This window comes from Panthera onca, chromosome X (assembly GCF_046562875.1).
Source record: "Panthera onca isolate mPanOnc1 chromosome X, mPanOnc1 haplotype 2, whole genome shotgun sequence".
Lineage (NCBI taxonomy): Eukaryota > Metazoa > Chordata > Mammalia > Carnivora > Felidae > Panthera > Panthera onca.
In genome coordinates, this window is record NC_138357.1 from 103,032,616 (window position 1) to 103,048,298 (window position 15,683).

The window sequence follows — 15,683 nt, forward strand, 5'->3', positions numbered from 1 at the left end:
AAAAATCACCCCAGTTGGGACCTATCCTTTGTAGTTTTGCAGTGCTAGATGGGAGAATTACGCCACAGTCCCTCTCTCCTTCTCTTTTTAACCACCGTCCAAGGTTTACTTTCTTTCCATAACAAAATAAAAGGTGCCAATTATTGAAAATCATTCTCTACAGAAGGAAAAATTTTTCATTCTTCGGGATCATTTTTCCCCCATGGATAAAATGAACCATTTTAAGTTTGTCATGTGGAATGCTTTATTTCAGCTTTCTATGTAAAACGCAAGTGTAAATATATTTCAAACATTGATCCAGCGGTAGGTTGTTTTTAAAATTGCTCTTTAAGATCATACGTTTGATTGTTCTCTAATAGAGGATATTGTATTTTTCTTAGGGAGATAACGTACATATTTCGTATTATGTGTCATGTGGCCTGACGTGAGCGATTTTCTTCTCAACGAGGGGCAGTCTGATCCAAATCTAAGAGTGTTCAAGAGGGCACAGCAAGTCAGTTGCTGGTATTTCTTTGGCTTTCGTAACCACAACAGGCAATGTGGTTCCGTGGCCAAAATAACTTAAGTGCGCAGTGGGAATTCTTCCACTGACCAACCTAAACCCAGGTGACTCTCCATTGAATAGAAGGATAATTTTTTTTATCCTTTTAATGTAGAGCCACTGTTACAATTCAAGTAAGGGCTTTTAAGAATTGCAGACTTGGTCATCGTTCTTTGGTCAAAGTGGTCAGATTTCCATTGCATTCTAGGCCCTCAGCCGAACAGGTAAGGAAGATAATGAAGAGAAAGAGATGATGAACCGAAAAGCTGTCAGCAAATCTTCCCAAGACGATTGGGTTCCTAAAACCGTGGTCACTAGAGTTCCCACGTCCAAGGCTTTTTTTCTTAAGAAGTGTTTACCATCTAGTAACGTGTCGGTAATGGGTTTTTTTGTTTGTTTGTTTTCTTTTTTGGTCTGATTATTCATAATAGGGGACGAACCGGGAGGATCCGAGTCCTGTCTTTTAAAACTGGCGTCATTTCTCTGTGTAAAGCGCATTTGGAAGACAAATACAGATGTAAGTCATGTGTGTTAACTCTCTTCTTTTATTAACGTTGCCTAATTACCCCAGTTTTAGAGGGGGAATGACTAGTGTTCTTACTTGACAGTAGGTTCCTCCCATAAGATGTAGAACTGCTTTGAGAGTCCCCAGCCTTGATTTGTGCCCTTCCCTGTCACACATTCCCTTGCAGGTATTTCAATAGAGAATGAGGATTAACTTCTCCCGTCCAAGTATGATTTTACATTACATTGACTGTGTCCGAATAAAACACATGTTCCTAGAGGATAAAGTCTGATTTCCTAACCCCTTCGCCGGAGTCACAAAAAAGAATGTGAAGGTTTAACCTGTACACTTGCTGACGCTTTGGATTCTTATTTAAAGAGTGCTCTCTGGCATTCGTGTTCAAGAAACATTGTTTATTTTATAATCATCTTACGGCAAGTTGTACAGACATCTCCAGATCTGTGACATGACTTCCATTTTATTACTTGAGAAACTGATAGCGTGCCGTTTCTTACAGGGTAAATATCACCTTATAGAATTTCCTTCTGGTTAGCTCTTGGGTTCTTCGGCTTCAATCTGGTGCATCCAAATTAAAAGCAAATGCTAGAGGAGAAAAAATGGTCGCGGTGACTAAACAACCATCCGTTCCCACTGTGAGAGACTGTACTTGGTTTTCGCCCTTTATATGCTTGTAAGAAGTCTTTATGGTGGGAACGTTAAGCAAACCGAGCCTGTCCTGTCGTTTGTCTTTTCCCCTAAGGCCTAGCCACGCAGGGATGAGATGTGCTGAGTTTAAGGATGGGCAGGAGATAAAAGAGATTGAATTTCTCCAAAACCACTCATTTCGCCCCAGGAGGAAGCCACAAAAAATACACGAGCCCTCTTAAGCTCTCACTTTTATGTAGTTCCGCTTGGGGTTTTTTTTATCCCCCGATCCAAAGAAAAATAGCCCAACGGCTTTTATTAACCATTTAAGAAAGGTATTTTGGATACAGTAGAGTATGTCTATGGGTTTTTCCCCTTTACACAGTGGAGTTACAGGTGAGTTTAAGATCTAACCTTATCAGTGGTATAGCAATGGCACAGCGTAATACCAAAGGGTGCTTTGAGCCTGTGTGTCAGATAACTAAGAGGGAACATATTTTAAGGCTGCGGAAGCAAAAATACTAACTTTAAAGTGGGATACGTGGGGCGCCTGGGTGGCTCAGTCGGTTAAGCGTCCGACTTCAGCTCAGGTCACGATCTCGCGGTCCGCGAGTTTGAGCCCCGCGTCGGGCTCTGGGCTGACGGCCCAGAGCCTGGAGCCTGCTTCCGATTCTGTGTCTCCCTCTCTCTCGGCCCCTCCCCCGTTCATGCTGTGTCTCTCTCTCTCTGTCTCAAAAATAAATAAACATTAAAAAAAAAAAAATTTAAAAAAGAAGTGGGATACGTGAAAATAATTCATAATTTTGAAAAAAAAAATCCGTGTGTATTGGAGAGATGGTAAAAGGCTGTGGGTGCCGTCTTTGATACTTGGTTAAAATATTCCATTACTTAGAGCTTAACATGTGCTTCATGAAAAGGAAAGGCTTCCTTGAATTTGCTTTCGTTGGCAGCTTTTCTCCGAATACCGGGTCTGATGAAAATGATCTTATTTCTGAGAACAGAACATACGTTGCAGGCATCGGGTTTGGTCCCTCATTCCGTGATGCTTGTGGCACATGGCTGACCAAACACGGTCCCTGCCCTCAAGGGGGATTATTGTTCTTCAGCCAAAAAGATAGACGTCCATTAAAACAATGACCGTATTGAGTGATGGGCGCTAATTTACCAATACGTACAGCCTCCTTTGGGAACACATACAAGAAACTCCATGATCTTAGGACTTCATAAAGAAGTTCCAATTTGGGTACAGTTTTGAATCTCTGATGTCCAAAGGGGATGGTGCTTTGGACCAGTTACGTGGTTCTTTCTGCTAAGATATTTATTTTCTGACAGTGGTTATGTCTTATATATAAAATATCTCCCAGAGGGCTATGTTTGGGCTTAGGAAAAATTCAGTTGTCAAAACCGTATGTAAACTTGCATTTCTCGCAGGGCCGTAGCTTATTTAAAAGCAGTCACGTTTTGTATATACACAGTGATGATTAACTTGATCCATAAAAATAGTAAATGTCCAGATTCACATGAATTAGAAGGAACCGCTCTCTGTGGAATCAGGGGCTCCTGTTAATAATGAGTACCGGGATCAGGGTTGGGAGGTTTTGCTCGCATCCGCTCGATGCTGCTTCTTGGTTGTTGAACTTCTCGTCTTCCATTCGTAGACCTTTTCAAGCAAGTGGCAAGCTCCACAGGATTTTGTGACCAGCGCAGGCTGGGCCTCCTCCTGCACGACTCTATCCAGATCCCGAGGCAGTTGGGTGAAGTCGCATCCTTCGGGGGCAGTAACATCGAGCCGAGCGTCAGGAGCTGCTTCCAGTTTGTGAGTTACCTTCTTAAGTCGCAGGTTCCTTTTTTGTGTTTCAAAAATTAGAAACAAAAACGGGCAACTCGAGTTTGTTGCGTTAGCTCCTGTGCAGGCAGGGGGGTAGGGGATTGGTGCTTGAGACCTCTGTGGGCAGTGACTTCTGGACTCTGGGTTTTGAGAGAGAGGAGGGTACGGGGGGGGGGGGGGGGGGGGGGAGGAGAAAAAAAATCTCTCTCCAGCAGGGACCCCCATGGTTACTAAGGTGCCGGGAGGGGAGAGAGTCTGCGGTGGTTCAGCAAGGGAGGAAATACATCTCCAGCCACAGAAATCCTTGGTAAACAAGAAAATAGGGGCGCCCCCGTGGCTCGGGCGGTTGAACGTCTGACTCTTTGGATGTCGGCTCAGGTCATGATCTCACGGTGTGTGAGTTCCAGCCCGCATCGCGCCCAGCGCCGACAGTGCTGAGCCTGCTTGGGATTTGCTCGCTCTCACTCTCGGCCCCTCCCCCGCTCACATTCATTCTTTTTCTCTCCCTCAAAATAACTCAGTTTAAAACTTAAAGAAAGAAAATAACTTTTGTAGGTGAGTCTTCAGTCCCTTAGCTTTTTTATCTTTATTTAAAAATTTTTTGTTGTTGTTTTTATTTTTTCCTTGATGCTTTTTGAACCCACTTCGGTTCTGTCATCATAGCCTCCTTTTCAGTGGCTGTTTGGTCAGGGGTTGAAATGACTCTCTTTTTGTAAGTTTTCCTTTTGTAGCTTGGACGTTCCTCTGCTATTCCAAGGCCTGAATGGTGACTCCCTCCGTAACAGGGTCAGAGATTTAGGCCCTGCTGGTGTCCCGTCCCCGGCGCAACGCGTGGCTTGTCCGTTCGCTTTCTTATCCTGCCCCGTTTCTCTTCCACATCCCGGTCAGTGCCCCCCAAGACCCTTTCTTCCTCCCAAGTGGCCAAGAACTCCCCTGATAGATACTGAGGTGGTTTGCATTTTCGCCACGGTCGGTGATGCTGCGGTGAACCTCTTTATGCATTCCGCTGTTTTCCTTGATGGAAGTTTGTCCCTTCAGATAAATTCTCCGGAATGGGATTACCAGACTCAAAGCTAGACCTCTGTGGCTTTGCATACACGTTACCAGATGCCTGTCCGTCAAAGGTCGCTCCTCTTGGTGAAACACCAGCCTCACTGAAGGGGTGAGATCTTTGCAGTATCACGTTATTCACAGTGGTTGTCTGGGGTTTTTTTAGGTTTTCTTAAAAGCTAAGCGCTGTTTTTTCTTTGATGGGATTTCTCAATCCATTCTAATCCCATGAACAAGAGAACTAGCTGTAGAGATAACCAGATAACCGGGTTAGGCCTCTGGTCTTTGACCACAGACTAGGATAAAACCACAGAAGGCCTCCTAGGGGGGACATTGTGAATATTTAGATGTTTAAAGCAGTTGGAACATTGTTTAAAAGTTAACCAGGCACATTGATGAAGCAATGGCACAGCAGCTAAAAATGTAACATAGATGTGGGGAAATAAATGCATTTTTTCCACCTCATACTCAGACTTCCCAAAATGTAAATAGACCATCACTACCTCTAGATTTTTTTTTTTAGCCTCTACAATGTAGACACAAGTAAAAGCGAATATCAATGGCCACAGATAACCTAGATTCATTTTTTTAAAAATCCATTTACAAGACTTGGAATGGATTGAGTTGTTTTTCTTAAGCAGGTTTTTCTTTAATCAAGTTTCACTTACTCTTTATTTAAAAGAAAACGTTGATCATTTTGAGAGAGAGAGAGAGAAGACGTGCGAACATGCGTGTGAGAGGGGGTCGGAGAGGGAGAGAAAACGAATCCCAAACCGGCTCTGCATTGTCAGCGCAGAGCCGGACTCGAGGTTCGATCCCACGAACTGGGAGATCGTGACCTGAGCCAAAACCAAGATTCGTGACCTGAGCCAAAACCAGATGCTTAAGCGACTGAGCCACCTGGGCGTCCCCAGTTACTCTTCAAATTGTAGTTGTGAAACACACACACACACACACACACACACACACACCCACGCACATTGATATATACGGCCACGCACGCTTCTGTGGGTATTGTGGCTTGGGTCGAGAGTAAGGGTCAGAATGTAAGTCGGCCAGTAGCCGACATGCATCAGGGCCACTGGAATCCTTGTCCCAGGGCCTCACAATACCGCAGGGCCTGGCTCCGTTTTGAATCGAAATATACTTGACATGTTACACGGTGTAAATTTAAGGCGTACGACACGTTGATTTGATACATTAATATGTCCTAACGTGATTGCCGCTGTAGTGATAGTGCTTCTGCCGTGTCGTGTCGTGTAATTATCATATGTGCGGTAAGAATGAGTAAGATCTAGTCTCTGACTCTGTCACTGAACAGAAGCTCCACCTTCCACATGCTGTGCCCTTATCAGGAGCCCTGTCCCTGTGCTTTCACGTGCTGCCTCCTTCTGCTGGATGTCCCCTTTCTTCCCTAACACATGCCTCTGTCCCGGCGATAGCAACACTGTCTTCTCATTGTCACAATCTCAGACTCAGTCTGTCGGCGCATACTCACTGAATGTGTCCTGACTAGCCGGTCTCCAAGCGTTTGGGAATGTCTTTGGTGAGACTAGGGGAGGGGGGGGACGGGAGGTCCTTCAAGATACTAACAGTGGTAACAGGTGGACTTTATTTTCTTCTCTCTACTCTATGGTATTTTCCGAATTTTCTTCTTGGAACATTTATAATTAGAAAAAATGGATAAAGCACTAAGTTGTTTTTTTTTTTAAGAGAAAGAAACATCTTTTGTCTGATGACCTTCCCTCCCAGTCTTACCGTGCTCTGTACCCTGACCTTGTCATTGCTGTTACTGCTCTCATACTGGTTTAAAAAAAATTTTTTTAACGTTTATTTTTGAGACAGAGCATGAACGGGGGAGGGGCAGAGAGAGAGGGAGACACAGAAACAGGCTCCAGACTCTGAGCCGTCAGCCCAGAGCCCGACGAGGGGCTCGAACTCACGGACCGCAAGATCGTGACCTGAGCCGAAGTCGGACGCTCAACCAGCTGAGCCACCCAGGCGCCCCTCTCATACTGGTTATAAAGAAACGTATTAGCTGTATGACACCACAGGTAGAAATCCGTTTCTTTCTGTGGTCCACTGAGTAAATCCTAATGTGTCTAGTTCTCACACCTTTCCTCATCTGCTTCCGTAACCACCCAGAGTTTGCTTTCACCACCCTGAAGCAGCCTCTCCCTACGATTTGTGCCTACTGTGCTTACGGGTAATGTTACTGTTGCCGCCGACCGTCACACTTGACCGTTGTTCCCGTGGATTCCGTCCTGAATCCTCACCAATCCTTTGAGGAGAATGGAATAGGCAGGCTTTGGGGGTCGGGTTTTTATTGTTTAGATGGACGAGTAAATTGCCTCTGCCCCTCAAGGCCCTGAGCTGGTGGAAGGCTTTGATTCCTAGTCCATTGTCCCCAACCCCCCACTCACCACCTCAGTCCCAAATGTGCCCTTTTTGATTCTCCTCTCCACCCTCCAAAGGTGAAATAACAGGCGTTTTCTTTGGCTCCGTGCTGGAATATGAGATAACCACGCGGGAGCACGGGGGGCTTGGGGGTAAGGGGAATGCTCATTCTGAGAAGTTGAGTATTGGCAGTTGGGGGTTTCTAGTAGGACGTCGTGCTCACTCTGTGCGTGCAGAGCACTGTTCCTTCGGTTTGGGAAGCCTCTCACCTGGGTAGTAATTGGCAATCGGGTTGAACCGATCCCTTCTGTGTACTTCGAGGTTGACGTCTCAGACCTGGCAGGCTTGTCCTCAGCCAGGTGCTCTGGCAGTCACCTTGCCTTTCACTGTGCACCGTGCATGAAAATGCGCGGTTTGCCGCGGCGAAGGAGACCACGAGTGAAGATGCCCTTTGCCCTTTGTTTGAAGCGTAGGGACCTTGGGACTGTGCCAGGCTGGTTCTTTGAGCAAGGCTGTGCTCAAAGGCCTGTTTTCTACCCACCTAAGGAAATAGCAGTAAAGTACTTAACTTCGGCAGATGCATTCCTTGTATCGCAGAAAGAGAAGGTGACTTCAGAAGAGAACTTCTTTTGAGTTGGGACAGTGAGAAAGGCGTAGCTTCTGGTTGTAGACAAGAGCCTAGAAGGGGCCGAAAGAGGGCTGTGTATTTTCCTGTGCAGCGCTCAGTGGGGCATCTTTTCAAGGTTTCCTTAGCTCGGATCCAGATCCCCCCGTTCGGGACACGGATGGTGGTGGTGGTCCCCCAACAATATGAATGTCCGTCAAAAAAAAAAAAAAAAGTTGGGGAAGAAACCCCCATGTTGCTCCAAAAGAGAGAAGGAACCCGCCATCAAGTGCAGGTACGATGTTTTGCCCATTTACAAATCAGTGTAGGTCTTTGAAGGAATTATCTAGTAAGCCAGGAAATGAAGGTATACCTGTGGATTTAAAAAAGGAAAATCTCCCCTCAATTTATGGGTTTGACAGCGGTACCTTCCTTGAGAGTAAACAAGGCAACCAGGGTAATGTTTCTCCCCTAGAAGCCTATTGCAATGCACGCATATACTGGGAAACAGACCCTGTGGGGATCTAGAAGTGAAGTTGTAAAACTAGTTTGTTGCAGGTAACGCATCATCATGTCGTTCCTCTTTGCATATTCCACGGACACACCTCCACTGTCAGACTACGTTGATCCTTCTGCCCTGAGTGAGGCCAGGCCCGTCCCGGAATTGGGTCGCACAGGCGGCCCAGACTGGAGATTGTCCACATGTCTCCTTTTTCGGATGAGAAAACTGCAGCCCGGAGAGGCAGAACTTACTACGTTCCACCTACTGCGATCCTAGCGCGTCAGATCTAGACAGAAGGCCCAAGTTCCCTGTGTTCCCAGCCAGTATTTCCTTCTGCTAGACCATCTGAGTGGAAATAGGTGGTTTGGACCAGTTCACATACTAGACTGAACAGAGAGCTAGGAGACGTGATCTTTTGTGTGAAGTTATGGTTGTAATAGGATGACACCGATAAATGAACACCCTTACCGCTGCCCCCACACCCGTGCGCACGCTCGCCCACATGCCCCATGATCTTTATTTAAGACCTTCTATTCCTGGGGCACCTGGGTGGCTCAGTCTGTTAAGCGTCCGAGTCTCGTTTTGAGCTCGGGTTACGATCTCGCAGTTCATGGGATCAAGCCCCCCCCCCCCCCCCCCACCATATCCAGCTGTCCTGCTTGGGATTCTCTGTCTCCCTCTCTCTCTGCCTTTCCCTCCCTCCCTCCCTCCTTCCCTCCTTCCCACGTGCACGCTCTCGCTCTCTCTTTCTCTCAAAATAGATAAATAAAAGATCAGTTCCCAATTGCAGGTGACTAGTCTTCCTGCAGATGAAACCTGCTAATGGTGACTCTTAGGTGGGAAAGCTTTATACCGTTAAGTGACTCCAGAAAAGAGGCGTGCCCCTGTAAATTGGATTGTGGCAGTGCCCTGAGAAGTACCCCCTTCCCCCATGATAGTTTGTCGTGTTCTCTTCTGTCAACATTTTAAGGACTTTATTGTTTAGATGGAATCAAGTATACCCACTTGATATTCAGTGTGCTTCCCCTACAGGAGCTTGGGCACCAAAATCTGTTTATTTTATATCTGTTGCCTGCCTCCTGTTGTATTTATGCATTCAAAACGACTAAGTTGCTTTTTCATCTGTCTTCTGAAGTTTTATATTCAGGTGACAAAAATGAATATCCTCTATGTACAGTTGCTATGATAGAAAATGATACAGAAACAAGAATAAATTACAACCTCAACTATTGAAAGCATGTTATTCTCTCTCTCTCCTATGTAAACCATCATTCCAGAATAACTGGAGTAGTGAGTGGCCGAGTGGTTACGTGCCTGGGCCCTGAAGCCAACTGCCTGGGTTCAAATCCCAGCTCGGCTATTTCCTGCCCTGGACGTGTTTTTTAACCTTTCTGGCCCCTGGGTTTTGGGCAGTTGTGAGGGCCAAGTGACCATTAGAGGCAGAGCACTTAGAGTCCTCGCAGGCACATAGTAGGTACTTACTAAGTGTTAGCTTACAGTGATCTGAAGCGTCTTGCAACATGAGACTGATGTGCCAAGATTAACAATTCCTTTTATCTATAGCCAGCCATCTGTAGATTTTATTTTAGAGACCCTTGACATACTCTTTTCTCCAGGAGTGTTAAAATACCATGCCAGGACACTTGGGAACCAGTGTGACAGCATTCCTCCTGCCATTCGATCGCATTTTACACCATCCATCCTGAAAATAGCTCCCGAAAATTCTCCTTTGCTTAGGTTTGGCTTCTTGGTCAGTAACCAAATCTGGGCCCTTCAGTTCCAAAGACATTCTTTTTGTACCCCTTTGGGTGGTAAATGCTGAACTCCTGCTTCCTTGAACTCATAATGGATATTGACTCATAACTACAATATTAGTAAGTTACTCCAATTTGGTATTCATAAACCGAGGTGGTATCAGTAGTGTGAGTTGACCATCGATTGCTTCTCAGTTGCTGGTTTTTAAAATTATAAGCTACGGTGGGTTTAGCTTCATAGTTTTCCATTTAATTTGTTGTGGTTTGTGTCGTTAACTTCTCAATGTGAGGTGATGGTTATTTTCTTCAGTATTTTGGAAATAGGTTTGTGTTGTAGTCGGAACCTGCTTCATTCCCACCAACAGTGCAGGAGGGTTCCCGTTTCTCCCCATCCTCGCCGGCATCTATAGTCTCCTGATTTGTTCATTTTAGCCACTCTGACCGGCGTGAGGTGGTATCTCAGTGTGGTTTTGATTTGTTTTTCCCTGATGGGGAGCGACGTTGAGCATCTTTTCATGTGCCTGTTGGCCGTCTGGATGTCTGCTTTAGAAAAGTGTCTATTCATGTCTTGTGCCCAGTTATACACTGGATTATTTGTTTTTCGGGTGTGGAGTTTGCTGAGTTCTTTATAGATTTTGGGTACTAGCCCTTTATCTGATATGTCATTTGCAAATATCTTTTCCCATTCTGTCGGTTGCCTTTTAGTTTTGTTGATGGCTACCCAAGGGATACAGGAGTGCTGATGATGCATAAGGGCACTTGTACCCCAATGTTCATAGCAGCACTTTCAACAAGAGCCAAATTATGGAAAGAGCCTAAATGTCCATCAACTGACGAATGGATAAAGAAATTGTGGTTTATATACACAATGGAATACTACTTGGCAATGAGAAAGAATGAAATCTGGCCGTTTGCAACAACATGGATGGAACTGAAGGGTATTATGCTAAGTGAAATAAGTCAGGCAGAGAAAGAAAGATACCGTATGTTTTCACTCATATGTGATCCTGAGACACTTAACAGAAGACCATGGGGGGAGGGGAAGGGGGAAAAAAGTTAGAGAGAGGGAAGGAGGCAAACCGTAAGAGACTCTTAAAGACTGAGAATAAACTGAGGGTGGATGGGGGGTGGGGGAGAGGGGAAGGTGGCTGATGGGCATGGAGGAAGGCACCTGTTGGGATGAGCACTGGGTGTTGTATGGAGACCAATTTGACAATAAATTATATTTAATATAAAAAAAAGAAACCTGTTTCATTCACTTAAACTGCTAAGGAAAATAAGCAGTGTGCTTTTCTTTGCTCTGCCTTCTAAAGTAGTAGTTCGTTGTTGTGACCAAATTTGTCCCTCCCTTCCTTCCTTCCTTCCTTCCTTCCTCCCTCCCTCCCTCCCTCCCTCCCTCCCTCCCTCCCTTCCTCCCTCCCTCCCTCCCTCACTATCTCCCCCCCTCAATGTTTCCCTTCCCTTGCCACAAGAGTCAGAGGTGCTAATGAAAAAAAATTTTTTTGAGAGCCATGCTTTTTTAGTTCGAAGGGTATTCTAGACTCCCTTTCATAAGTTCACCATTAAGTTTTTTTTAAACTTTTTTTTAATGTTTTATTTATTTCTGAGAGAGAGAGGGAGACAGAATGTGAGCTGGGGAGGGGCGGAGAGAGAGGGAGGCACAGAATCTGAAGGAGGCTCCGGCCTCTGAGCTGCCAGCACAGAGCCCGATGTGGGGCTCGAACCCACGAACCATGAGATCATGACCTGAGCCGAAGTCAGACGCTTAACCGACTGAGCCACTCAGGCACCCCACGTTCACCATTAATTCTAATTCACATGGAAACTTACCCAAAAAACTCATGGAAACGAGGAAACATGAGTTCAGTAAAGCCAGTTTGTCACTGGCTCATAAATTGAATTTTTTTAATGGAAAATTTTTTGTTCGTTTATTTATTTATTTATTTGTTTAGAGAATGAATATGAATGAGTGGCGGGGGAGGGCAGAGAAAGGGGGGGCGGACAGAGGGTCCAAAGCGGGCTCCGCTCTGACAGCAGAGAGCCTGATGCGGGGCTCCGACTCACCAACCACGAGATCATGACCTGAGCTGAAGTCAGATGCTTAACTGACTGAGCCACACAGGTGCCACATTAATGGAAAATACCTTCTGCAAAGATTATTTAAGATGAAGGGACCGGTAAAACTTCCTCCTGGGATATCCTTATCTGTTCATCCAGGGCCTCTAGTGTACCTTGATTCTCTAACAACTAGAGGTTTTTTGTTTTGGGTTGGGTTTTCTTTTTCTTGACGTCTGACCGAATACTTCAAAAATTGTTTTCTTTTTTTAAAGGTACATTAAAAAAAAAAAAAACCAACCATGGGGTTAAATGTATTCTGGTGGTCAGTTCTGTGAATTTAGACAAATGCATTGTGTGACTGTCCCTGCAGTCGGGACCCACAACGTTTCCATCGGCCCTGACGTTCTCTCTTGCTAGGTTGCCATCCTGCGCGCTGCCAGTCTCAGGAAACCATTACTCTGTTTTCCGTTCCTATGGTTTTGCCTTTCCCTGAGCTGGATTTCAAATGATTGTAGGAGGGCATTAATAGAAGAGCTAATGTTATACTTTGTACTTGAGCAAAACCTGCCCTGATACGTACTTGAGAAAGTATGTTTTGTTGATATCTACACAGATGCGTTTTACCGTGTCTATAGGAAACCCTTCTGTTCGGTAAGAACCAGCGTAAATTAATGTTGAGTATACTTACGGATTTGCATAGATTTAAGAATTGGGCTTATGTTCCCTGGAGCCATGGTGTTAATTGGTTTATTAGTCAGGTGGAGTGGAGAGCCTGAGGTCAGGACAGTTGTCCTTGAACATGTAAATGAAGAGTGGATAATCACTGTGTGTTATTGTTTGGGCTGATTTTATCTTTAATGGGTAATTCAGAGTCCTGATTAATATTTAGAGCAGTGACTGCTGGCCTCCAACCTGCTCATTATCTTCAGAACTTTAAATAAAATACCTGGTTTCTACCCAAGACAGCAGTGATGGGAAACCTTTTACTTCTCGTCTCACAAACACAACTCTTGACCTCTCCATCCTTATTTCAAACATGAAAAGTTTCCGTAAATGTAGGGATTCTTCAAGTCCTTTTTAGGCCGAAAATTCACAAGTATCTGGGAAAAGCACATCTCAAGCAGAGAATGAGGGGATGTTTCAGGAACACTGTAGCTGATGCCATTAATGCCATTTCCCCTCCCCTGTAACATTTATTAAAGCCCTCCCCCATGAAGGGGTGATTTGGAAGGAACGTTGGTCTCCAGCCAGTGTTGTATTTTGGAAGAACTTCCAGCATGAAGAAGAGGAGAAAGGACAGTGCAATGAGCACCCGTACATCTCCTGTGTACGGCCCGTGGGTTAGCACTTTGTCCCGTGAACAGTCCCCTTCTGCTCACTCCGTTCCTGCGCCTGTATTTGAATATACACACACAAGCACAGTTTTCCCCTTTATTCTTTAAAAGCCCAAGGGCATCACACCAGAAAACAAGCCCGTAAGCACTTCAGCACATGGGTTTGTTTGTTTGTTTGTTTTTTTTAAAGGACTTTCTCCTCCGTAACTGCAAAGCTCTCATCGTGGAAATGCAACATCCTTTCAGTAACATCACTTAGCATGCAGTCCGCACCGAAATTTCCCCATGGCCCTGGAGTGTTCCTCATGGGTGGCTATTTGCTCCTAGGATCTAGTCAAGGTTTTTGTCTTGGATTTGCTTGTTGTGTCTCTGTACTTCCACTTAATTGGAACAGTCTCCTCGCATTTTTTTCCCGCATTCATGACACTGACGTTTTGGGAGTTCAGGCCAGTTCTCTTAAAGACTGTCCTGCGTTGGGGATTTTTCTAGTTATTTCTTCCCCATGAGATTCAGGTGAACTTTTTTTTTTTTTTTTTTTTTTTGGCAGGAACACAACAGAGGTGATGTTGTCTGCTCGCTACATCACGTCTGGAGGGACAAATTAATACCTTGTTTTTTTAACAGATAATGCTAAGTATGTGAAGGACGCGTCTGCCACATATTTCCACGTAAAAGTGTCCTTTGCCCTTTGGAATCAGGAAGTCATTGGTGCGATATTTGGGGACCGTGAATATCCTACTCCTTAACAACCTTTCACCCTATAATTATAGCCTCCAGTGATGACCCTTTTCTAATTCAGTGATTGTATTGGCGGTTGCGGAAGAGCAGTTTTCCATTCTACCTTTCTTTCCGAACGCAGTAGCTGGGTTTCTTCTGTCGAGAGGCGTTCCCGTGTCTTCCCTCTCCGTTTTTGACTTTGCCCGCAGACATCCAATGTGATGTTGAATGTACCAGAGATGAGATTGCTCCTGACTGAGCTGCCTTCGGATGCTCCCTTTGCCATGGCATTGCCTAAAGTGCCAGCGCACAGAATCGGCCGTGCTTTTTTCCTCCGTAGCGATGCAAACAGGGATCTGATAAATAATACATTCCCGTAGCAGCAGCCAACTCTTTTATAGGAGTGACAGGTTAACCAAAGCATCTAACAGTAACAGGACCTGTGTGCTCATGAGGGTTGAGATGCTCGTAGGCTCTTGTGGTTCTTTTCCTGGTTGCTACTTCAGTATATGTCGACCCGAGCCTGTCAGCCTTTGTAGGTCATACGTGCCGTTGCATGCAGTACCACAAAGAAGGGGGAAGGGAGGTGATCGCAAAAGACAGGAGTGTTAGGGCACCTGGGTGGTCAGTCGGTGAAGCATCTGACTTTGGCTCAGGTCACGATCTCCCGGTTCGTGGGTTCGAGCCCCGCATCGGGCTCTTTGCTCGCAGCTCAGAGCCTGAAGCCTGCTTCAGCTTCTGTGTCTCCCTTTCTCTCTGCCCCTCCCCCCATCTTGCCCTCTGTCTCTCTCAAAAAATAAACATTGAAAAAAAATGTTTTTAAAAAACAGCAAAGAGGGGCGCCTGAGTGGCTCAGTCGGTTAAGCGTCTGACTTCCGCTCAGGTCACGATCTCACAGTCCGTGAGTTCGAGCCCCGCGTCGGGCTCTGGGCTGATGGCCCAGAGCCTGGAGCCTGCTTCCGATTCTGTGTCTCCCTCTCTCTCTGCTCCTCCCCCGTTCATGCTCTGTCTCTCTCTGTCTCAAAAATAAATAAACGTTAAAAAAAAAAAAAAAATTTAAAAAAAAAAAAAAATAAATAAAATAAAATAAAAAACAGCAAAGATAGGAGCGTGTGTTTATCACAGTGGTTTTTGACAATTCACTTTGTCCTTTCAGATGGCTGTCCATAGGTCAGTGCAGAATTTTGTTGGAGATTTAAGCAGCTGGGCATTGTCTTGGGTAGGCCTTGCTTAGGTCTCAGAGCCTCTAGAACTCTCCAGCAGGTTAAAGATTGAAAAGATTTCAGACATCAGCTGTTCCCATAGGAAATCACTTGTGTTTTTCCTTTTTTAAGACTGCTTTATGTACACGTATTGAAGTATTCAGTTAATAGATAGCCTTGAGCTGTTTCCTTAACTTCTTTGAGCCTTTTTTTCCTCTGTAGCATAAACATTCTGTCAAGAGTTACTTATCCTCAAGTTTTTTTATTTCTCCTATCTTCTCTCTTTAGTAATGAATTAATTTTTATACTTCAGAGTTTTAAAGTGCGCACGCAATCTGATAATTTTTGACACGGGTACACATGATGACTCCAGCACAACAATCAAAATGAGCGTATCTATGATCCCCCAGAAGTGTTTTTCGGCCCCTTGGGAATGCCTACAGGTCTCCGGTACCCACCCCCACCTTGCGATGATAACTTCCCCGCTCTCTGTCACTGTAGACCCCCTCGCATAGTCTGTAGTTCTAGGCAAATGGGATTTTATAG

The 15,683-nt window shown here is 45.1% G+C and overlaps 1 protein-coding gene across 17 annotated transcripts in view; it reads left to right on the forward strand.

The window, feature by feature from the left end:
* The window catches only part of DMD (dystrophin), a 2,113,538-nt gene that overhangs the window by 2,020,148 nt on the left and 77,707 nt on the right, over window positions 1-15,683 (forward strand). For all 17 annotated transcript variants that reach the window (XM_081792827.1, XM_081792829.1, XM_081792824.1 and 14 more), the window contains 2 exons: window positions 973-1,058; window positions 3,350-3,507. In XM_081792827.1, coding sequence (XP_081648953.1) covers window positions 973-1,058; window positions 3,350-3,507 — 244 coding nt within the window. The remainder of the gene's footprint in view (window positions 1-972; window positions 1,059-3,349; window positions 3,508-15,683) is intronic.